This window comes from Cheilinus undulatus, linkage group 13 (genome assembly GCF_018320785.1).
Source record: "Cheilinus undulatus linkage group 13, ASM1832078v1, whole genome shotgun sequence".
NCBI lineage: Eukaryota > Metazoa > Chordata > Actinopteri > Labriformes > Labridae > Cheilinus > Cheilinus undulatus.
The window spans coordinates 48,784,140-48,809,263 of record NC_054877.1 but is presented as its reverse complement, the minus strand read 5'-3'; the positions used below and the strand labels follow the sequence as shown (position 1 = coordinate 48,809,263).

General features: G+C 39.4%; 1 protein-coding gene across 15 annotated transcripts in view; it reads right to left on the bottom strand.

Annotated features, from left to right (window-relative positions):
• dlg1b (discs large MAGUK scaffold protein 1b) overlaps positions 1-25,124 on the bottom strand; it is a 184,041-nt gene that overhangs the window by 24,465 nt on the left and 134,452 nt on the right. For 11 of the 15 annotated variants that reach the window (XM_041802842.1, XM_041802843.1, XM_041802847.1 and 8 more), the window contains 7 exons: positions 19,965-20,018; positions 12,666-12,716; positions 8,610-8,734; positions 5,329-5,498; positions 5,002-5,138; positions 3,703-3,847; positions 23-152 (listed from right to left, as the gene is read on the bottom strand). In XM_041802842.1, coding sequence (XP_041658776.1) covers positions 23-152; positions 3,703-3,847; positions 5,002-5,138; positions 5,329-5,498; positions 8,610-8,734; positions 12,666-12,716; positions 19,965-20,018 — 812 coding nt within the window. Of the gene's footprint in view, positions 1-22; positions 153-3,702; positions 3,848-5,001; positions 5,139-5,328; positions 5,499-8,609; positions 8,735-12,665; positions 12,717-19,964; positions 20,019-20,741; positions 20,838-25,124 lie in introns of all 15 variants that reach the window. The other 4 variants (XM_041802844.1, XM_041802845.1, XM_041802848.1 and 1 more) reach the window with 2 other exon arrangements.

The window sequence follows — 25,124 nt, the reverse complement described above, 5'->3', positions numbered from 1 at the left end:
AAAATGACATTTCAGTCCTTACCGTGTGACATCATCGTCTCCCAGCATGCTCTTCGGCGTCGGGGAGTAGCGTCCCGAGGAGGCTGGTGGGGGGAGGGGCTGACCCAGGAAGTTGGGGGGGCTGATATGGTTCTCCATGTGCTGGGAGTACGCTGTAAAAGATGCACCAAAATAAAAACAGGTCAGTGTGAGGAGTTGGAGACTAAATCCACGCTCTACGCCGGGATAAAAATAGATCCTGAATCAGAAAATATCAGATGAATATGAGAGAGAGAGAGAGAGAGAGAGAGAGCGTTAAAACTCGTCCACGCCGTCTGTGTTTGAGTTTCATCCTCTGCCCCTTCAGCGTCTCTCCGTCTGATCACACACCGTCCTCTACACCCACATGACGGCTCCTGTTACGCTCTGATTGGACGAGGCGAGGAGACGCCAAGGGGGTCGAGAACTAAAGAAGGGAGCAAGAAACTTAACTGGGTCTGATCACTACACATCTGAAAAACCTACACATCTGAGATAGACAAACTCATGTTTTTAGGAATGTGTATGCACGCTCCAAACTACCAGACTTAACAGATGTGGAGTTTATTTCTTTCTTTTTTTTAATCCTAGTTTTATTGAGACATTAAAGAGTATGTATCATCTGTGATTTACCATATTTTTCTAATATTTCTAACTTTTATTGAACCAAAACCAACAACTTTTTTAAGTCAGTACAAGAAAGAGCAAAACAAGAGCAATCAATATGTGAATCATGATTCCTTTTTTCTGGTTTTCAGTTTAACCAGTCTGTGTAAATTCTCTCTGCAGTCTTAGGCTCTCATTCAGTCCTTGAAACTGACGTTTGGCATTCAGCAAGCTTTGGTCACCTGGATTGGGGTTTTTCTACCATTCTTCTTTGCAAATCCTCTCAAGCTCAGTCAGGTTGGATGGGGACCTTCTGGATCAGGTCCGGGCCAAGGCTCTGGCTTGGTCTCTCTAGAAAAGTCACAAAGTCGTCCCTAATTCACTCCTGTGTAGTCCTGGCTGTGTTTAAGGTCACTGTCATGTTGGAAAGTGAACCTTCAGCCCAGTCTGAGGTCTTGGGTACTAGGGAACAGGTTTTCATTGAGGATATTTCTGTACTTCCCCTCAACCTTGACCAGTCCCCCAGTCCCTGCTGCTGAGAAACACCCCCACAGCATGATGCTGCCACTACTGTTTGGATGGCATTGGTCAGGTGATAAGCAATGCCTGGTTTCCTCCAGACGTAACGTTTAGAACTGAGGCCAAACAGTTCAATCTTGGTTTTATCAGACCAGTGAATCTTGTTTTTCACACTCTGAGAGTCCTTTAGGGTTTTTTTTTTTTTTTTTTGCAAATTCCAACCAGGCTTTCATGAGTTTACTGAGGAGAATCTTTCTCCACACAGGATCTCTGGAGCTCAGTCAGCTCTAGAAGAGTCTTTGTTGGTCCAAACTTCTTCCATGTGAGAATTCTGGAGGCCACTGTTCTCTTGGGAACCTTCAGAGCAGCAGAAATGTTTCTGTCTAACCTTCCCCAGGTCTGTGCCTGCCAACAATCCTGTCCTTGATCTCTTGGTTTCTGCTCTGATATCACTGTCAGCTGTGCTGTCTTCTATAGAGAGGTGTGAGCCTTCAGAATCATGTCCAATCCAGGTGTAGAAACATGGTATTGGGAGGAACCTGAGCTACATTTAGAGCATTGTTGCAAAGGGATACCGTCTCCATCATGTCAACAATCTCTTCCTCAATGTTTGTTTTGCTGCCGTGGAGTCGGAGCAAACATAACTGAGTTATTCTTCATCTGTTACCTCTGGTTCTGATCTTTCCCACCGTGTCAGGATGTCATTAAACATATTACCCCTCCTTCCTCATCTCCTCACCCCCCCATTGCTGCTGGGTCGCTGGATTAGCCTGAACACAGTGACAGCAGCCGGAGTTTGTGATGCAGCTCGACGCTCGCTGATTGGATTTGCTGCTCGTCCTTCACGCGACTCAACCGCGGCGAGCGTTTGTTTATGAGGGCGTTTGTGCGATTGGTGGGGGGCAGAGAGGGGAGGATGAAGAGGATAAGAAATGAAGAAGAAGAGAGGGGGATGAAGGGCGTTGGTGACATCCTGAAGGGGTCTGATGGATGACGGTGGAGACTGATTCAAGACAGATCTGATCTTTAGAAGAGAAATAAACACAGCAAAGTAGAAACTAGGGGAGCAGAATTCTAAACCATCCTGTTCAGCCTCTTCAACATTTGGCCAAGAGACTCTGACAAACACCAGGCTGTTTGTTTTGGTTCTCTTTAAATCTCTTCATATCTGCTCTGTCTTTCTTCTACATTCATGATTGAGAGTTTAAAATCTCCTGTGAAGCTCTGTACAAGAGAGCAGAAACACTTAGAAACAGAAAAGCTCACACAGATTAAACTGTCTGAAGTATAACGCCACGTTAAACATGATAGATCAGACTCCAGATGGTCCACAAGTAAGCAACAGCATCCTACGGCAACAAAAGAGGGCTCCAATTCCCCCCCAAAAGTTGGAATGATATATAAAATGTGAATAAAACAGATACATCCATCTTCTCCCATTCAGGTTGTGGGACGCTGGAGCCTATCCCAGCTGTCACTGGCTGAGAGGCGGGGTATAACCTGGACTGGTTGGTTGTAATAGTTTGGGATTTTTCATTAGTTTTAATTTTCATGTAGTTTTTACCATTTGTTTTAAATTTCAGTTTAGTTTTAATTAGTTCTTACTGCTGTTTTGTAAAATTGCTTTGTTTTAGTTTAGTTTTTATTATTTCAGTATTGGTTTTAGGTTTTTTGGTAATGTGGGATACCGACCAGAGGCAAAATCTAAAAAGGCATTTCAATTTTCACAGCAATTTTTCAACTTTAATGTTAGTTTACCACTCAAGACCTAAAATTACCATTGTGTGAAGTTATCTTCAACCAAATCTGGCGCTTTTATTCTCTCCAGGCTTGTGTGTTCATGTCAGGTTTTATTTAGTTTCAGTTAAATAAAAGGATTTTTTCATCGTAGTTTTAGTTAACTAGAACAACCTTGGTAAGCACCTGTGAACTTTGACCCCTCAGGCAGTGCTGCCTTAAACAGGCATCATTCTGTGATGATATTAAAGATATATCAGATAACTTTAGTTTGAATCTTTGAGATAAACCCCTGAGTTTGACTCTGAATATTCATTCAAACATGGGAGAGAATCATCAGAGAGCTTTTCTGCTCAGCTCTGATTAAAACTCCTAACGAGTCATGAGGACAGGAAGTATAAAGACGTATAAAAACACCGTCATTCTCAGTTTCATTTAAACATTTAAGCTGCTGAATTATTTCTCCATTTGTGATGTTTTAATCATAACCATCAGAATTATTTATCCACTGCTGGCTGCAGATGAAAATAACTGCTGTCTGATGATCTTTATGCTCGACTCATGCAGAGATCAGAGCGAAACCAGAGCTCCCAGTTTGTTAAAGAATGAGGAAAAAATGGAAGTACCAAAAGCTGCAGGCCGTCTCACATTAGAATATCAAACTTTACAGCAGAAATAACCATGTTTACAGCCTAGAACAAGTGAAAATACCACGCTCTACGGTCTTAAATTCTAAAATTCTCCTTTAAGACTTCATAAGGATCTGCAGGAACCCTGAAGAAACCCCTCAGTTTGAACAGGAAGGTAGAAATGTGGACTCACAGTTGGTGAGGTCGGGCGGGGCGAAGCTGTCGTTCATGAAGACACTGTTGGGTTTAGCCACTTTCAAGTAGACCACGTCAGGAGTGTTTTTCAAGGCAGTGACGGCGTGTTCGTGGCTCACCTCCTCCAGGCAAGCACTGTTCACCTGAAAACGCAGAGGAGACGAGTCACACCAGACCACAGACTGGAGCGTGGAGCGACCCAATCACAGCAGGGGCCGGATTCTGGATTTAGGTTTAACCTTCAACGGTAATAAATTATAGGGGGAAAAAAACCCATTTATAATAAATGATTCTGAGATAACATTCAAAATCTGGAGCTCTAAATGTCAAAATATGAGAATATTCAAAATTATGATTTTAAAAGGTTAAAAGATCAGATAAAAATGTAAAATTTTGAATCAAAAGGTCAATATTTGGGATTAAAAGTCAAAGTTAGTAGTTGAAAAGCTCAAAATATGAGAAGAAAAAAAAAAAAAATGAGTTAAAAAGGTGAAAATATGAGATAAAGTGCAAAGTCAAGAGTTTTACAGGCCAAAATATAAGATAAAACTCTAAATCATGAATTTTAAAAGTCTAGTTATGAGAGAAAAATTAAAATCATGAGTTTTAAAGGTCAAGGGATGAGATAAAAATTTTAGATTTTCAATCAAAAAGGTAAATATGTGGGATTGAAAGCCAGAGTTAGGAGTTGAAATTGTTAAAATATGTCTTAAATATTAAAATTGTGAATTTAAATGGTCAAAATGTGAGATAGAAAGTCAAAGTTGTGATTTGAAAAGGTCAAAACTACTTTAGGTCATAATTGTGAGGTGCAAAATTGAAACTATGACATGAAAGTACGAATTTCTTTTCCCACATTCCTGACTTTTTATCAGATTATTTTAACTCTTTACTCTTTTCATTCTTATGACTTAACAAGGATGTTTTCAATCATCCAGGTTAAGTTTACATTTTTATACTGGAGGAAATCTGCAGACCTCAGGCCAGTTCTAATAGAAATATGATATGATCTGGTGGGTTGGGTATAACTGCACCAGGGGCCGGATTTGGCCCCCGGGCCTTGAGTTTGACACCCCTGCGTTAGAGTTATTCTGTTAATCCAATAAAACAGGATCAGGATCAACTCGTCTTCTTTTTCAAGCTATTTTGAACTAAATTACAGGAAAATAAAAATAACAGTTCATGCTACAGATGTTCAGTCCAGCTGCAGGGTTAAATTCCTGTAAACTATCACTGATTTCTGATATTCCTCTCTGAACACTGGGTTTTATTAAGTCGATGGAGTCGGAGCACTCACAGCCAGCAGTTTGTCTCCGATCTGCAGCCTCCCGTCTTTATGTGCGGCGCCTCCTTCGATGATCTTTGTGACATAAATGCTGTTGTCACCAGGGATGTGCTGGTTCCCCACTCCGCCTGCTATACTGAAGCCCAGACCTGAAACAGAAGACCAGGGCTGAGTAAAAGAGCTCCTCAGCTTAATCAGGCATTAAAAATATTTAAATAAACATCAACAGGAAAGCATAAAATCAGTTGTGTGTTCTAATGTCATCTCTGCACCTCTCTATGCTCCTCCTGCCCTCTAAGGAACTCTCTTTATTGATGATCATGCACCCCTTGGTCTCACCTTTGGGTCCTTTCACCAGCTTGATCTCCATGACTTTCTCAGACACCGGTTTCCTCCTGCGGACGTAGAGCCGGACCAGAGAGCCTGCCTCCTTCAGAGCCTCCACGGCTCGGCTGTGGGTCACATCCCGGACGTCGACCTCGTTCACTCTCAGGATCACATCGTTCACCCTGAAACACAGAAACGGACCACCAATCATCCCGGGGCGGCACTGAGGTAAAGGCTGGTTCATCAGAGAGTCCCAGCAGGACGGCGTCAGGAAGAGCTGAGATCTAACCATTAATCACTCCGTCTGATAAAAAGGAAACTAAACGGGGCGCTGGGTAAAATATAAATAAAACAGACGTCAATGACGGTCAAATCACGTAAACCCAGATTTAAACAACATATGAAATGTTAAACTGAGACATTTTACCATCTCAAAAAAGTAGGGACAGGGCCGTGTTTACCACTGTAGCATCCCCTCTTCTTTTAACAACAGCCTGGACTCATCTGGGACGTAAGGAGACCAGCTGATGGAGTTTTAGGAGAGGAATGTTGTCCCATTCTTGTCTGATATAGGATTCTAGCTGCTCAACAGCCGTGGGTCTTGGTCCTCTTTAGTCCACAGGGCACAGTGTCCGTGGTTTCCAAAAAAAAAAGTCAAATTTTGATTCCTCTGACCACAGAACAGTGTTCCACATAGCCTCAGACTATTTTAAATGAGCTTTGGTCCAGAGAAGACGGCGGTGTTTCTGGATCCTGTTCACATACGGCTTCTTGTTCCTGAGCCCATGCAGTGATTTCAGTCCAAAATCATGCCTGGTTTTAAAACAGTGGGCCCTGAGGGGACCCTTCAGCCTTGTCCCTTGCTCACAGATAGTGCTTTCAGACAGACACGGTTCTGGTTCAGGCTCTGGCTCTGGTTCTTGAGTCTCAGAACCTTGGTGCTTCTGGAGAACCAGTCTGTGTACACACCAATTTAAACAGAAACAAAGGGGGAGGATGATACTCCTCAGGCAGTTTCTTGGGTTTTTTAATTATTGTGTCTGGCATTGAGGTGAACGCAGCCTTCTCCATCTCTTCCACAAGTCCGCTATGTGACTCGCTCTTCCTTTTACTTCTGGATTTCTGTGGATGCAGGGATAACAACTAAACATTCTGTCTCCTCATCTTCACAACCTAGAACATGACACGCCTACTGCAGATTGGTGAACCTCTGCCCATCTTTACTTCTGAGAGACCCTGCCTCTCTAAAACACTGCTTTTATACCCAGTCATGTTACTGACCTGTTGACAGTCAACCTGATAAGCTGTAAAATGCTCCTCCAGCTGTTTTTAGCACCATTTACTTTTCCAGCCTTTTGTTGCCGGGTCACTACTTTTTTGAGATGTGTTGCTGCTGTCAAATTTAAAATGAGCTAATATTTTTCTTGAAATGCTAAAATGTGTCAACTTCAACATCTGATATGTCAGTCATGTTCTACTGTAAACAAATTATGGGTTTATGAGATTTGACAATTTTTGTATTTTCATTTTATACAGTGCTCCAACTTTTTTGGAATGAATGAAGAGCTATCTTTGCTGCTCCTTGGTGTCTCTACAGAAACAAAAACATAAGATAAGAACGTTGGCACTGTTCTCCTGATCATCAGCGATCAGTCAGACATCTGAGCTCCATGCTGACTGACAGACTGACAAACGGGTTTAACCTGAGACTGAGGTGGACCGTCATTATCACCTGGATCAGGTGAGTTAGACTGGCTGATGAATTATCAATGAGGGAGTGAAAGACTGCAGGGTACTGCAGGGGATTCTGGGTAAAGGACAATGACTCTACAAAAAGGGGAATCCTGGGGATTTTTTCTTTTGTTTTCTTTTATTTTAAATAATTCAGGATCAAAACGACAAACCTTTAAATTCCACATACTAAGGCACACGCTGTGATTTACCTACTCTAGGTGCCACTCAGCTCTGCTTCCCTGAACAAACATACAGTCTTTTTTCAGGAGCGACACATCCATCCACGTAGAGCAGATCGACCCAAACAGGAACAGAAACACACAACGCATCCACTCCATTTCAAAATAAAACACTGTGCACAGACTCCTAACTGTAAATCTCATGACTGCTTTAACATGACGTCACAACAGGGGTACACGCTGCAGGTCAACAGGGGTCAGAGGGTCACAGAGGTAAAAGAACACCATAGGAGAAGAAAAGTTCATGCTGGAGGTGAAAACCCCAGGATTTTATCTGACACTACGTCCTTTATAGCAGTGGTACTCAACATGTGGCTCTTTTATGTCTTAATTTTAAATATTATTCCCAGAAAACTTTAAAAAGAAAACGTTGACCTCAGAAACTATGCACTGCCCGTCACATTAATCAGTTTATTTCCCACAGTTATACAGAACGCTTTCACAGGCAACCTTTATTTTTTCTCTGTATATTTCTATTGGCCTTAATGGCAATTTTTTGCCATTTTTTTCTTTTTTTGCTCTTTTTTGACAGTTTTATCTCACTTTTGCCCTTTTTATCTTTTTTTTTTTTTAACCACTTGTCAACCCATTTAAGCTACCTTTTCCTATTTATTTGCATTGGTATCAGTATCAGCAGATATCAAAATATCTGCAGATATTTACATCTGATATTTTGCCTATGTATTTCAGCATAAATTGACTGTAAATTTTGTCCATATATAATAAATTGATAGAATTTTAGTCTGAACCCACAGACCTATGTCAGATGAGGTCTTTTTCTTTATTTATCCTCATTCTTGAAACTTTAAAGTGTTTTTAAGGACTAAAGTTTAGTTTCCTTGATCATACTTAAACCTTTAAGAGTCCAAAAACACAGAAATTGTTTGTCTGAAAAGCATATTCAAATATCAGTATCGATATCGGTACCGGCTAAAATAAATCTGTAAATATCCGCCTATCAGATATCGGCAAAAATCCAGTATCATGCATCCCCAGTATTCTCATACAAGTCAGCTGTTTGAGGCAGCTGCTTCTGTTATTCTCTAAAATAACGGCTGCTTTATGGATAAAAAACCTCTTTACCTGAAGTAAAATGTCAATAATTTCATCAGAGGTGTCTGACAACATCACAGAGAGGATCCCTCTCTGTAAATCTCTCTGTAAGTTTTCTTCCTGATCTAATCGAGTTAAATACGTTTCAAGTCAGTTTATCGAAACAAGGTCGACTAGTTCATCCTGGATTTTGATTTTGGGAGACTCTGAAGAATAATTTTGTCCTTTCAAATGAAATACCAGGAGTCACAGGTGTGCTTTTCTCACCTGAGCCGTCCGTCCTGTGCAGCCGCTCCTCCAGGTATGACTTTGGTGATGAAGATGCTGGGGTCGTCACCGATGTGGGGGTTATCTGTCCCGCCGGCGATGCTGAAGCCCAGCCCCGAGTTCCCCTGGACAGAAAAACCATCAAGGATTAAGTATGAAAGAGTAAAAACACAAAAAAACAACCAGTGCTGTGAAAAAGTATGAGTCCACTGACATCTATCACTCGTGAAGGGTTACAAAGACATTTCTAAGGCTTTGGGACTCCAAACAACCACTCTCAGAGCCATTATCCACAACAGGGGAAAACTGTGAGCAGGGGTGAACCTTCCCAGGAGTGGCCAGCCTACAAAAATGACTCCAAGAGCACAAGAACGACTCATCTAGGAGGTCCCAGAAGAACCCAGAGCAACATCTAAAGACCTGCAGGCCTCACTGACTCAGATAAGGTCAGAGTTCATGATTCAACAATGGCATCATGGGACAGTTCCAAGGCCAAAACCACTGCTGTTTTAAAGAACACAAAGTCTCATATTAAAACATCCTGATGATCCTTTGGTGTGGCTCTCAGGCTGTGAAACTGAAGTCTGTTTAATCGTTTAGATGAGCCAGTGTCTCTTCTCATAACCTTTAAATCGACCGCTCGCTGTTTTTAGAATCAAACAATCAGGAGAAACACGGTGCAGATGAAGAGACCTATTTTCAGCGGTGGATGAATCCATATTTGGGTCAGCAGCAGGACTCTTCACACCTTTACAGCCTTCCAAAGTTTCTGAATTTAAACCAAACTAAGAACAAACACATTAGAAAGACGAGCGCCTGAGGCCTTTAGAGCCTTCAGACAGACGAGGTTTATGTCTGAGGGACTCAGCTGGCACAGACGCTTTTTATTCACGCCGCTCTGAGCCCAGTTTTCACTTCAAGAAGCACGGCCGAATTAGGACGAGTAAACAAACAGGAGGATGATAAAGAAGAGTCTGGGATTAAAACAGCTGCAGTACAGACTAAATGTTAGTTTGAATGAGCTCAAACACAGAAGCTCTTTAAGTTTGTCCTCGTTTCAGCAGAAACTTTTAGACAAAGTCAGGTTAGTTTAGAGATCTGACTATCTTTTAGTGGATCTGGATTTGTTTTCAGCCAGCAAAGCTGATTCCCCTGATCCTGGTCAGAGAATGGACCAATCAGCATCATTTTAGGATCCCATTATCCCAGGGTAACAAAGACAGTTTTTCCATGATAACTGGTTTATTTCTTATTTTTCAGGTCTCTAGAAAACAAACAAAATATCCATGTTATAATGAGAAACAGAGGAATAAATAAAATAAAATGTGTGCATGTATGTCCTTCTAGGGCTTCTGTAGTGATGTGCTTTTTGAAAAATACTTATTTTGGACAACACTTCATAATAAATAAATCCTTACTAAAACATTATTAGCCCCAACCCTGACTATATTTCTTTACTGATGCCTTAATTAAAACATTTTAGTTTTTATAATGACATATCAATGAGCTCATAATGCTGATTAATGAAGGTGATTAATGAAGCATTCACCAATGCTTTATTACTTCTGAGTGATTTTATATCTCTTATAGAGCCCGACCGATGTGGGATTTATGCCCCATGGATACTAATACTGGGGGCTAAAAAAAGCTGATATCCGATGTATCAGCTGATATATAAAATAAGAACATTAATATACACAGAATATATACTGTACATAAACACAAATTCTTATATTTATATTATCTTCATTTATTTCACAAAGATGCAACTTGCATTTATCATTGTTTATTCTCTACTCCTTCGTCTCTACTTCTCTAAGCAGTAGAGACACAACTGGTCGACTACAACTCCCACAATGCTTTGCATGTCAACATGCATGATTGAAAATGGATTGAAAGTGGATAAAAAGTAACGCTGTAGATTTAATCTCCAAAGACCTCGTAAAATCACCAAAGTTCTGGGCTCGCTACAACGGCGTCCTTTAGAACTACAGAAACATCGATGGTAGCCAATGAACGGGAAAATGGTCAGCTTTCAGAGGAAAAAAGGAATAAGTTTCTATGACCTACGGTTCAAAAGTTATCAACGTTTTTATAAACTGTGTCACGTATTGTTGTATAGGACAACACTGTCCTCAGAGACTCCAGAAAGTCAGACAAGTTCTGGGCTCACTAGAAAATGTTCTGTAAGAGCTATGAGTGCTTGGAAGACACGATTAGAAAGGCACAACGGATCCATGCCACGTGAGCTCTGAGGGTTAATATATCGGCTACATATTGGCTGATGTTGATTAATCTGTGATAGGCTATAATCGGCCCGCTGTTCAATCGGTCGGGCTCTAATGTCTTGTTTAAACTTTCTTTAAGTCTCTAAAATCATTCAGGATCCCTCATTTACAGCAGCATCAAAATCAAAAAGGAAACAAATGAAAAGTCAAAATAATCACACACTGAGGTGATTTCATGATCGGCATCTGAAACTGTCCTTGAGAAATGAGTCCATAAATCTGGAGAATTTGTTGTGAATCGTTTTAGGAGCACAAAAGTTAAAGCAGATTTCCAAACTGAGAGTGAACCATGTGGACCTGCAGCCTTAAATGGTCAGTAGAGTCTGGTGGAGTCCAGTCCAGCAGAGATGTTCTGTACCATGGTTCACGTCCAATCAGGGGTTTATAGATAAAAACTTAGAGATATTTATCACGCCTCTGTGCCAGAGAAGTTTAACCAGCTTTGTTAAACTGATAACAGTAGTGAGTATTTAACAGTTATGAATCTGAGGGCGAATGATAAACAGAGTCTGGAGATTTGAGCGGAGACAGCAGCCTGTCTGTAGACCATATCACTATAATCCAGCAGACGGGGATTTAGCCTCAGCTAAACTTTTCTACACTCAGGAGGAGAGACAGATCTCTGAACAGAAACTCAACTTTCTGATTAAATTCACTATGAAGATTTTCAATATAAATGTGAATGATTCATCCAGAGATACTGAGGTATTCAGATAGCACAGGTGTATAAAATCATCACCTATCCATACAGTCTCAAACATCTGTGGTCCTAAACGGTTCTGAAGAGCTCAGACTTCCAGCGTGGTTCTGTGATGACGACACCTTTGACATAATTCATCCCTGCTGGATATTCTACAGTCAACTGTCAGTGATATTATTAGAAAGTGAAAGAGTTTAGGAACAACAGCAACTCAGCTACGAAGAAGAAGACCAGGTAAAATCACACAGTGGTTCACCAACTGCTAAGGATCATGGGTAAAAGTCTCAAAGTCTGCTGATTCCATAGCTGAAAAGTTCTGAAGTTCCACTGGCATTAATGTAAACACTAAAACTGCAGCATGAGCTTCATGAATGGGTTTCCATGGCAACAGCTGCATCACCAAGTCCAATGCTGAGTGTCAGATGGAGTGGAGTAAAGCACACCAACACTGGGCTGTGTTTACAGTCAGATAGGTGAGTCTGGGTCTGGAGGATGCTGGGAGAACGTTACCTGTCTGACTGTGAAGTTTGGTGGAGGAGGGATCATGGTATGGGGCTGTTTTTCAGGGTCTGAGCTAGACCCCTTATCTCCAGTGAAGGCCTTCTGGTCCAACATCAGAGCCTGGCCTCATAAATGCTCGACAGAATTGAATGGGCTCACATTCCCACAGAAACACTCCGGGATGTTGAGGAAAGCCTTCATAGAAGAGTGGAGGCTGAGAGCGTCTGTATGGAGGAGCAGGTGTGTAGTCTCTCCGCCTGCATGAACCCTCACGTTTGCTTTCAGAGGATAAAAATCTTAAATTCAGTTCGAACTGTCCTCACATCTCTGGTCTACCGTGTTTTCAGAATCAGTTCAGATCTGCTGTGGCTCCAGTCTTAGTTTGTAAAGTCATCAGCGTGTCCTCTAAAGTTTGAAAGTCAGAAAGCAGCAGTGTGTCAAAGTCAAATAAAGATGCTGTGCTGCCAGCGGTGCGGGCAGAGTGATGCTCTGAGTTATGGACGGATGATAACAACATGGCCGTGATTCAAAGATAAAAAAACACGGGACGGCTGCCCATCCTCTTACCCTCTCCAGTGTGATCTCCTCGTACTCATAGTCAGCCTCCGTCCCGTTCACCTGCACACAAAAACACATAAAACCTCTGATGAATACACGGCAGAACACCTGAGGGACCTAAAGGTGATTCACACAGAGGAGGAAATACAAAAGAAAGGAGCTAGCATGCTTTAACTAAGGATGCAAAACATTTACCAGGGATTAGGATACAGTTTTATTCTGTTATGATGATAAACTTTGGACATCTTTATGATATTTGGACAGATTTAAAAGCCTTTCACAGCAGACATTAATAAGGAATTAAAAAAGCCACGGGGCAAGAAGTGTTTGAGAATAGAAACCAAGATTTTATTCTATTCTAATACAATCCAGCAAAATTCTACTCATCAGTTCAAAGGTTTCTTTCCTTAAAGGGCAGGGGTGTCAACTCAAGGCCTGGGGGCCAAATCCGGCCCGTGGTGCAGTTATCCCGGGCCCACCAGATCATATGATATTTTTATTGTAACTGATCCACCAGTATGAGGTCTGCAGATTTCCTCCAGTATAAAAATGTAAACTTAACCTGGATGATTTATAATATCCTTGTTGAGTCCTAAAAATTAGAAAAATTAAACTGTAAAAATAATTTGATAAAAAAAAGTCAGAAATGTGGGGAAGAAATTAGTGTTGTCTCTGTTTTTTCAATTCTGCATCTCACAGTTGTGACTAAAAGTTATGGTTTTAACTTTTTATTTCATTTTTTGACTGTTGAAAATCATAACTTCAACTTTTTTATCTCATATTTTTACTTTCAGATTCATAATTTTAAATTTCAAATTCTTTTTTGACCTTTTGAAATTATGATTTAGACTTTAATCTCATGTTTCGACCTTTTACAACTCCTAATTTTAACTTTTCTCATTTTTTACCTTAAAAACTCATGATTTTTAATTTTATCCCTTTTTTTTTAAACTTTTAAAATCAAGATTTTGACTTTTATCTCAAATTTTGTCCTATTTCACCTCCTAATTTTAATTTTTATATCATTCTTTACCTTAAAAACTCATTTTTAAATTTAATCTCAGTTTTTTGATGTTTTCAAATCAAGATTGACTTTTATCTCAAATTTTGTCCTATTTCACCTCCTAATTTTAATTTTTATATCATTCTTTACCTTAAAAACTCATTTTTAAATTTAATCTCAGTTTTTTGATGTTTTCAAATCAAGATTGACTTTTATCTCAAATTTTGTCCTATTTCACCTCCTAATTTTAATTTTTATATCATTCTTTACCTTAAAAACTCATTTTTAAATTTAATCTCAGTTTTTTTGCCTTTTAAAAATCAAGATTTTGACTTTTATCTCAGTTTTTTTACCTTTTTAAATCAACACTTTCTCCCTCTTATCTAATGTTTTGACCTTATTCACATCCTAACTTTAACGTTCCTCATTTTTTTAACCTAAAATATTCATGGTCTTGAATTTTATTTCATATTTTAACCTATATATCACATAAATTTGATATTTTATCTCATATTTTTACCTTTTAGATTCCTAATTTTAAATTTTAGATTCTATTTTGACCTTTTAAAATCATGATTTTGAGTTTTATCTCACATTTTGACCTTTTTTAAATCTTAACTTTAACTTTGATCTAATTTTTTCCCTAAAAAAACATCATGATCTTTAATTTTATTTCATATTTGGAAGTTTGAACTCATAATTTCGATGTTCACCTCATATTTTGACTGTTAAAAAACATGATTTTGAATTTTATCTCAGTTTTTTACTTTTAAAATTCATGGTTTCAGTATTCTCTCTCATATTTTGCCTTTTATAAACATTATTTTGACTTTAAATGTCATGTTTTTAACTTTAAACTTTATAAGTTTAAAATTTTTTGAGTTTTTTAACTTATCATGTTCACCTTTTAATCGCAAAATCGTTTATCATCAGTGCAAAGTTTTTTTACCCCCCTAATTCATTTCTGGTGAAACATTTTATCGTTAAATATCGACCTTGTTTGGCCCTCAGGTTAGACCTGAATCCAGAATCCGGCCCCTGCAGTGACTGAGTCTGACACCCCTGTTAAAGGGTATCCTGAACATGATAAAAACCAGGATTTTCACGTCCATGTAAACAAAGAATTTGTTACAACCTTAAAAATTTCAAAAGTGCAATTAAGGGAATTTAAGACAGGGGTGTCCAAACTATGGCCCGGGGCCAAATCTGGCCTGCAGCAAATTCTAAATGTTAGAAGAAATACGGCCCACATTTGAACACAACGCTTGGTTTCAACACAAAGGCCGGGCTACCATGTTAATTATGTAAACAAACAAGCAGAATTTATTGATTTGCATTTTTTGTGACTGAATGAAGACGGCACCATAAATATATATATAGATTTATAATGCCCTGATGGATTACAAAGGCCAATAGCAGTACCGATGGGGTTTTAGGGGCAGAACCAGTAAGTAGCCAGGGCCAACCAGGGCCGTTTAGCCATTTAAGCGTACCCAGTCACTAAGAATATCTTAACAATGGTTTTCACTGACTGTGTTATCCTCAAAGTGAGGCATATGAAAGCGGCCCCACCGTCCTTAGATATTTCTGAATGTGGCCCTCAGTGGACCCCTGATTGAAGACCTTTCAGGATCTGAAGGAACTCTGCACTAAACTCAGAACTTAAGTCGATTTAAACAGCTTTTAAACACACTAAACATCAGACTTACTGAGTATTTTACTGTCCTTTATTTGCATATTTACCCTTTTTATCAACAATTAATGATACATTTAAAATACTTTTATAGCAGCATTTTCTTCTTCAATTTCACATAAAGAAACTAACACATAAAATTATTAAAAACATTATGTCAGAGTTTTTTTATTTTTCATGTTTTTTGCCAGATGTTTTCATGTTTTCTACATCTCTATAATTTCTCAAATTTGTGTCAAAATCATCAAAAATCAGAAAGAAAAACAGATATATGAGCAGATCTGAGTCCAGACTCCTGGTCTCTTCTAGTTTTCTAACATCTCCTCTCTTTAGTAAACCGAGCTGGCAGAACTGAGGCAGATCTCACCACCAGCAGCCAACATCTCAGCCACCAGAGCCAATCAGAGACCGGCCAGATGTTCAGTCAGGTACGGAAAATGTTTCTGTCAATAAAGTCTGCCGGCAGAAAAAGGCGAGGTAGCAGCTGTTTCTGCTCACAGAGTGTCTTTATCTTTACAAGGACGGATTTAATCCAGAATTATTCAGATGGAATTACAGAGCAGATCCTAACTCTGAGAGAAGCTGAATTATGACGAGAAAGAGACAAAAACAGGTCTGACTCCAGAGTTTAAAGGTGGTAAATAGGTCCTGATTATCCTAACATCTGGTCACACTGGGATTTAAACTTCAGAGGTTCTGTGTCTCTGCACAGGGAGATACGTTTGATAATTCTGTCTTCATGTGTGACTTTATTTCATCCATCTGAGTCTGTAATGTGCAGTTTCTGTGCTGTTGTATGGTCCTCTGTTTTAACCACTGAGTTTTTGCTTGGGTGTCAGTGACCATCCTGTGGACCAGTGGTTCTCAACATGGGGGTTGAGACACTAAGAGGGGGTCTCCAGAGGCCTTAAAAAAAACTATGAATAGTTTTTAAATTACACATTTACAGCAATTTTGCCAAATTTTAACCAGTTTTCATCACTTTTTCCCACCATTTTTGGCAAATATTACACATTTTGGCCTCTTAAAACCCATTTTTGTCAATTTTAAACCCTTTCCACCACTTTTTATCTGCCTGTTTTAACCACTTTTAAATCAATTCTTGCCACTTTCTACCCATTGTTGCTTCTGTTTAACCATTATCTCCACTATTAACCACTTTTTTATGCCCATTTTAAACAACTGAAGCAATTTCTGCCTATTTTTCTGCCTCAGGTAACCCATTTTTGACAATTAAAACCAATCGTTCTTCCCATTTCACCAAATTTTACACACATTTTTCCCACTTTTAACCAATTTTTTGACATTTTTATGACATTTTTTCCACTTTAACTCATTCCAACCACTTTTAAAAATCCCATTTTACTACCTTCTATTTGCCATTTTTAACCCATTTTAATTCAGTTTTTAAAAAAGGGATTTACATTTTAAGAAGAAATATATTTGTTTATTTGATAAGAGTGGTTGTTGTTATTCAGGTCAAATTTAGATTTCACACCTTAACTTGACAATTTCTCATGATTTTGTTGACCTCTATGGGCCCCCAGTTTGGCTGGACCTCAGAGAGCTCTCCTTTATCCCCCTTATGGGCGACCTTGTCTGCACATGACTATTCTTCATAGTTCATGGCTGTGTTCAACCAGCTTCAGGTCCCTGGTCTCTGGCACCTTTATTTTGGTTTGGTTTTAAAAGTTTGAGGACCACTGCTCTGGACAGTAGTCCAGTCAGCAGTCTTCCCCATGGCTGTGGTTGTGTGTACAGAACCGGAGTGAGAGGAAAGGCTCAGGAATCCTTTGAGGACTGAACTTTTCCACAGTATTCTCATAGTTTGAGAAAGTGGATTTTTAAAAATTTTGTGAGCTGTAACTGCTGACAGTTTATTTGATCCTTATGATTCTGATGCGGCACACAGCATGGTGGCTAATGGACAAAAATTGCATCATTTCTCATGTCTGAGCTCCATCCAGAAAGAATAATGTCATTGTTTTTAAAGCAGCATTGCCGTGGATCACATTACAGCCAGCTGTGCACATTTAACAGTTAAACACTGGAGAACACCCAGCAGGCCATGACGCACAGGTATGCTCAGGTATATGCAGGGTCCAAAACTAACTTTTTCACTTACCAGCCAGGCTGGCTGGTAAGTGAAATTTTTTACCAGCCAGGCAGATATTTTACCAGCCAACCAAATAAAAATTGCTTTTAAGTGTTGTAATTTGCTATCAGTATTATTTAACGTGTCATTTGGGTCTTGTACGCGATTCTCAATCCATATTTTAATAGTATGCACTAATACTAGCAATAATGTATGTTAAAAGAGACAAAGTGAGTAAAAAGACCCAATTTTGTGTAGAACTACAAATGAACTTGCTTCTGTCGATTCACGTTTTTATAACTTCACAATTCCAACCCTTCTTTTTCAGGGCTAGGCAAAATGGCTCAAGAGATACTCTGGCAGAGTTACTTTAAATTTTATTAATGGTTTATCATTTATTTATTATTCTATTTTTCTTAGAAGTTTAGTTTTCTTACATTTGGTTTAGTTGTAAACCTTGTGGTCCACTTAAGAGCCTACAACAAATCTATATATATGCAGTCTTCATTAACAATCTAAATGGACCAAAAAGAGACGATAGAAAAAACTGTTGAGGCGTCTTCACAGCGCGGTTCATCTGTAGTCTGGACATGGAGGGGTGAGCATCTCCTGCTCTGACTGCAGCTGAGGGGGACTCCTGCGTGAGGAGTGGGCTGCCTGTCAGTACTTTGGGATGGGGAAGGGCCCACGGCAGCGCCTGCTGCTCAAGAGGCGCTACAACGACACGTGCTTTCATGTCAGAGTCTTCGAAAGTCTCCAATAACACCAGACAAAGTCTAGATTAACTAGATTTGTCGCTAGTCACTTCTTTGAAAAAGAGTTGCTAGAGGGGTCTGAAAACTCACTTAATATAGCGACAAAGTCGCCAAGTTGGTAACACTGCAGCTGCACTCAGCTGTCCACTTCAGGCGCTGTGAATGATGTCATGACTGACACACTTACGTGATCAAGGATCATTTCGGCCTGAAATACACATTACTCTGCAAGGAAACCAGCCGATACCAGCATCGTTCTCCAGTAACAAAAAAAAGAATTTTTCGCTGGTTAAAAAAATAACTCACCACAGTGGCGAATGGTCTTAAAAATTTACCAGCCAGAGACAAAATCTACCCGTAATTGGCGAGTGGCGAGTGTTACTTTTGGACCCTGGGTATATGTATCCGCCATTGTTGGTAGGAGTTCATCTCCTCACACAGATACTGATGCTGCTGGTAGCAACATATGCTCATCACATAGCACCATCCTCAAAAGAGTAATTAAAGCAATGCCATGGCTATTTCTTAGTACCCTAGGATATGGCAAATATATGTGTTTATATAAAACCCTCACTCAGTTCTAGAGGTGGAAATCTTTAGGCACCTCACGATTCGATGTGATTACCATTCATAAAGCTAGGATTCAATTCCTAATCGATTATTGATGCATTTTGCTGCAGATGTTGTTGTTGTTTTTATACATTTCTGTTGTTCTCACTGTGTCAAACATAATAAAAACTTTACATTTGTATTAAGAAAAATAGAGCTATATTAAATGCCCACTATCCTCTAATGGGAGATGTGTGTAAACTGGAAATTTACAGTTGCACTGAACCAAAGGTAGCAACATCCTTTCCTTGTAACATTTCTGAAACTACAGACATAAAAATTTCCTTCTTCACAGATAAACAACTGGTAGTCTAAATCTTGATGTTACGCTCTACATGTCAGAGTTCAATGTTTTTGTTCCTGTAATAAAAATTTAAATTATTAATGATTATTGATTATTGGACATTTATTAATCAATTCAGAATCTTCCACCTCTGAATCACGATGCATCTAAGAATCAATTTTTTCTCCCACCTCTAATCAGTTTCACCCACTTTTCCAAAAGATGGCCTACCTTATAGCAAAAATAGAGAGAAAATGCACCCAACATCCCCAGCTTCACCAACGTTCTGTCCTCTATCTTTGATGATGTCAACCTGTAAAGCTGATAACACTTTCCATGCTTGCCTTTTGCATGCAGGCCAGTGTGGACCCCAGGTATCATTCTGATCTTAGTAGGATTTATTTACCCAACAGCATACCTCTATGACTTTAAACAGTATGTTTATGACAATATGAGGGAGAAAAGCTGTTAAAGAGGCACTGCTAGCCTGTTAGCTGGTGTCTAATTCACCTTCATTTATTCTCATCAGCGTGTAGCCACAGAAATGATGTTCAGGCCGATGCTAGGACCAGAGAACGGACAGAGTTCTGGTGTCAGGTTATTTCTGATGATGTTAAAGCAGAGACTAAAGTGACGTCAGCTGGCAAAAAGGCTGTTCATGTATCCTGAAGTTTTGGTCCAACATGACAACCTCCTTCATTTTAGCGTCACACAGTTTGGTAAAGTTCTGCACTAGCTTTGAGTACGTAGTAAAACACGTTTGATTGAGAAATGCTCAATGCCACCGCAGCTCTAGTTGATTTCTTAGCGTGATGCATAGATAAATTTTCATATTAACCATATAAAGCATGCGTGGGTGTGCAGACTCACATATGGAGGTGTGTCCAGGCTGTCTGTGTTGACCACCACGGGCGGAGGGTTGGCCTGAGGAGAGAAGACACGGTGTCAGAGAAACATCTGCAATAAATACCCATCAGCCTCCCACACAGCTCCACCCCTGCAAACACCACCAAAATAAAAGCCAGCGCTGACATTAAAACGGCGTCCTCGCGCCACCGCCGACCAGCTGAGGACAGCGCAGGAAGCCGGTGGATTTGAGAGGGATTAGCGAGCTCTGAGCGCTACGTACATGGTGGCATTTCACGCTGCAGAAGATGCAACGCTGAAGCATGAAGGCCGAATCAGCGAGACGGAGTCAGGCAGGATGGAACGACTCGGCTCCTTCACTACGGCTTCCTCTTTCTAGCTTTAAATCCAAAATCCCTGGCTCACTCACTCACTCATTCTCTCTCTGTCTGCCTCAATCGCTCGCTCAGTTTCTGCCCGGGAGGAGCCAGATGGGCTCTTAAAAGTCATGTGGGGGGAAGTGTGGCATTTCTCCCACTGCTACTATCTCTAATCTGCTCACTTCATCAGAGCCACAGCTGGACGGCACACATGGAGCCACAGAGACAAATCTATGGCTGGATGGATGGATGATGGATGGATGGATGATGATGGATGGATGGATGATGATGGATGGATGGATGATGATGGATGGATGGATGGATGATGGATGGATGATGATGGATGGATGGATGGATGATGGATGGATGGAGCACAGACAGAAACACAAGTCAAATCAAAGTAACAGAAAAATAAAGGAACCTGTGACGTCGGAGGGATGATGGTGGACTCGGCAGCAATTGGCGAGACTGGGATCACAGGGATTATGGGAGAGGAGGGCGGGGGGGCCTCGGCCTGCTGAACAATAGCATGGTGAGGGGTCAAAGGTTAGACAAACAAACACAGTACAGCACAGATGAACAGTATCAGCAGGAAGAGAAGGGTGGAGACATTATTGGTGCCAAACATTAAGTAAAAACGTAAACAGATCCACAAATGAGAGGACGGATGAGCAGACGTTTGGATCGTCTGTAAAGAAGTAAAAACGGGTATTTTCTGACTCCTCTGCTCGCTTTCACTGGATGCGTCCACTAAAACAAACCAAGGAGTTACAAATACACTCCTTTATTTTTAATAACAGGAGCATCAGACGACCGGATGAGATAGGATTCAGTGAGGTAACCCCTACGGACTCATCATGATACCAGAATTCTGCATTTTTATACAATATTAGCTGAAATCAAATAATAGATGCATGTTTCAAAGCAACAGCGATTATCTCCTGTGCCTACAGAGATTCTGATCTGTCTGTAATTTCTTTTTTTTCTGGATTTTACTCATTAGAAGGGTGAAGGTGTTTGAGGCTATCAGACTGCAGGACGGTACGTAAAGGAAAACTTTCAGGGACCAGGAGCTAATTGACATTTTTTTGTCATATTTCCCACATTGATTTAACATTTGTGGAAGTATTTTCACATTTGGTTACTTTTCCATTTTTTAACATTTGTGGAAGTATTTTTATGATTATTAACTCTTTTTGGGAATATTTTAATATTTATCTGAAACGTGTAGTAACATTTTCACATTTTTTTCACGTTTCTTGAAATACTTCCATTTTTTTGTGGAAGTCTCTTCATGTTTAATTTTTTTGCCAATATTTTCACCTTTTATAAAAAGCATTTGTGGAAGTATTTTTTGGTTTAACTTTCATTGAGAATATTTTCACAGTAATTTCCCATCTGCTGAAATACTTTAACTTTTTCTAAAATTGTTGGAAGCTTTTGATGTTTAATTCTTTTGTGAATATTTTTACATTTTTAAAAAAAACCTTTTGGAAATATTTTTAGCTTTAGCATTTTTTAGAAAAATATCAGTTATTTTACAGTTGTAGAATTTTTTTACATTTGCAGAAATATTTTTACATGCATCTGACATTTGTAGAATTTTTACACATTAATTTCACATTTGTGAAAGTATTTTGACGTTTAATTTTTTGCGAATATTTTCCCTTTTTTTTAAAAACCTTTTGAAAATATTTTCGGTTTGACTTTTCGAGAATATTTTTACAGTTATAGAACTTTTTCACATTCATTTCACATTTGTGGAAGAATTTTCACATTTTTTTGACTTGTGAATATTTTCACATTTTTTTATATTTGTGGAAATCTTAATATGTTTAATTTTTTTGCAAATATTTTCAGTTTTTTTGGGAAATATTTTTAGGTTTAACTTTTTTGAAATGTTTTCACATTTGTGGAAGTATTTTCACATTCGTTTAACTTTTGTGAATATTTTCACATTCATTTCACATATGTGGAAATGTTTTAAAAGTTTCTTTATCAAATACTGTCACTTTTTAAAAAACCTTTGGAGATATTTTGAGGTTTAACTTTTTTTGAGAATATTTCCACAGTTGTAGAAACATTTTCACGTTTGTGGAAGTATTTTCACGTTTATCTAACTTGTGAATATTTTCTCATTTGTTGAAATACTTTGATATTCATTCACCACCTGTGGATTTATGGAAGCACTACCAAAGTTTGACACCAGTCCTGTCTCCACAGGGAAGGAAGAGGAAGAAGAGTGGCATGTATGTATGTTGGAGTGTTGTGGTTCGTGTGTTTCCTTCATGGGCGGAGTTTGACACACGGTACGGCAGTGTGGAGCGTCAGAGAGGTCGACCAATCACAGACGGACGCTCTGTGATTGACAGATTACCTGACACTTGTGCTTTTTGGCCGTCCTGATGTGACGAACTCAGTCCATCTGCTGTTGCTCCGAGGAGATTAAAACCACGCTGTGTGACCTGGGGCTGACTGTGACTCTGTGTAATCCTCCGTACGGTCTCAGCGGGGGTCGGACCTCCTTTTGTCATTATTGAAAAGCAGCAGACGATTCAATCAGGCGGAGTGTTAACCCGCACAGCGAGCGGTGACTTCATCACTGAGGTCAAAACCGTCCAATAATAACCAGGAGCTCTGCTGTTTGACCGTCCTGTTCAAGTGGAAATAGTTTATAAACTCGACGATTATGGTGATTTTTTTCAGATTTGTCACAGTTGAATGTTTCAGATCATCAAACATATTTTGATATCAGGCAACGATAACCTGAGCAAATAAAAACGTCACTTTTAAATGATAATTAAGGGAAAAAGCCACCCTAGCCTACCTGGCCCTATGTGAACAGGTCATCTGATCAGTGGTGAGTTCCACTTTGCTCCTCTTTGTTCTAAACCGTCATATTTACACAGTTTACCCTCCAAGTGAGGGATCTCAGACACTCTTCTACCATTAAATCTGGCTTAAATGTAAACCCCGATAAAGAGCAGCCTCTGTCAGACCGCTGTGACCTCTATTACGTGTACGAGCAGGACCTTGTGAAGCCGGCGGCAGGAAGTGGCGCTCTGTTTCGGACAGGCTTAATTGTTGTGCTGCAGCAGCAGAACTTGGAGCCCATGGAAAACCAACAGCGGCTAAAATTAGCCCCCGCACATCGACCACATTGATCCGGCAGCCCTACTTCTGGAGCGCCGCTCGCTCGCTCGGACAGCCGCGGACAATGAAGCTCAATTTCTCCCAAAGAATACAAACTGGAGTGACGAGAGCGAGAAGCAGCAGAAAGGGGGCGTTTAGGTCTAAAACAGGGTCGCTATGATGTAAGAATAAAACTCTGATGTAATAATAGAACAGATCTAAACATTTCATACCACAGCACCAAAAACAGAAGACCTAGGCAACCAACAGTGATTGATTTCTAGTTTTAATCATCAAAAAGTAAGAAAAACCTGTCAAGATTGAACAAAAACTTAATTTATGTTGTCTGCCTTTAATTTTTGATGGATTTATTCTCTTTTACATGCTCATGTCATAAAATGTGTGCAGTCTTTGCTCTATTTCACATGACCGCCCACTAAAATAACCAGAATTGTACCAATCTGAAACACGTTGAATCATAAAAAGTTTGAACAATTTAGAAAATTGTGGCCTTTATAAGGAAAAGGTTAAAGAATGGGAGTGAGAGCTCCTGCACGTAGAGGATCTTTGTGGTGGTAAGGATAAAATCATGCCAATCAAATAACCGAGGATCTATTAACAAACCTGTTAATCAATAAATCAATGGAGGCAGAAATAAACAAACTGTTTAGTTGTTGATCAGTTGTTTTAACCCCCTATGTCCCTGCACAGTTTTGGGTTTCCTCCTCTTACCCATACGAGGACACTGGGACTGCTTACAGGTAAAAATAAGGAAATTAACCTTGGACAGAAGTGGGTATAAATGCTAACAGTATGTGGTAGAACTTTGTCTTGTTTGGGTTTTTATTTGTACATTTCCAGAGCAGAGTTTCTTCATGTTGTGTTTGACATTTTATTTTTGCATAGCTACGCTCAAAAACACGTTCCTGCAGACAGACAGGACGTTCAGGAGATCTGATATGTTTGAAATAAAAACTGGGGCACAGCCTTGTTTAGGAACTGAAACTGAGTTGTTTATGGGACATTCTACTAGTGTTAATTTCATGGACTAAAACTATGTCTTAAACTATTCGTCCACAGCCTTCTTTCCATGACAAAACTAGAGTAAAACTAACAAAAATAGATCTTTGATGACTAAAACTAGAGTAAAACTAACAAAAATAGATATGTGATGACTAAAACTAGACTGAGACTAACAAAAGTAGATCTGTGATGACTAAAACTAGACTGAGACTAACAAAAGTAGATCTGTGATGACTAAAACTAGACTGAGACTAACAAAAGTAGATCTGTGATGACTAAAACTAGACTGAGACTAACAAAAGTAGATCTGTGATGACTAAAACTAGACTGAGACTAACAAAAGTAGATCTGTGATGACTAAAACTAGACTTAAATGTAATGTAATTTCTGTCAGACATTGTAAATCTGTGATATTTCTCCACTGTGGGTAAATCTATCAATAACAATACATCTGTATCTATTCTGCCTCTTAGCTGTAGAAAGCAGGGACCCCAGGTTTGGCAGAGAACACACTACCATATAATGGTACCAGATTTAGGTGAGAAAATAAATGCTTGGACTAAAAGTAAAGACTAAAATGTGAGGACTTTCTATGGGCTAAAACTAGTGTAAAACTAAAAAGGGGAGAAATTACTAAATGTGACTAAAA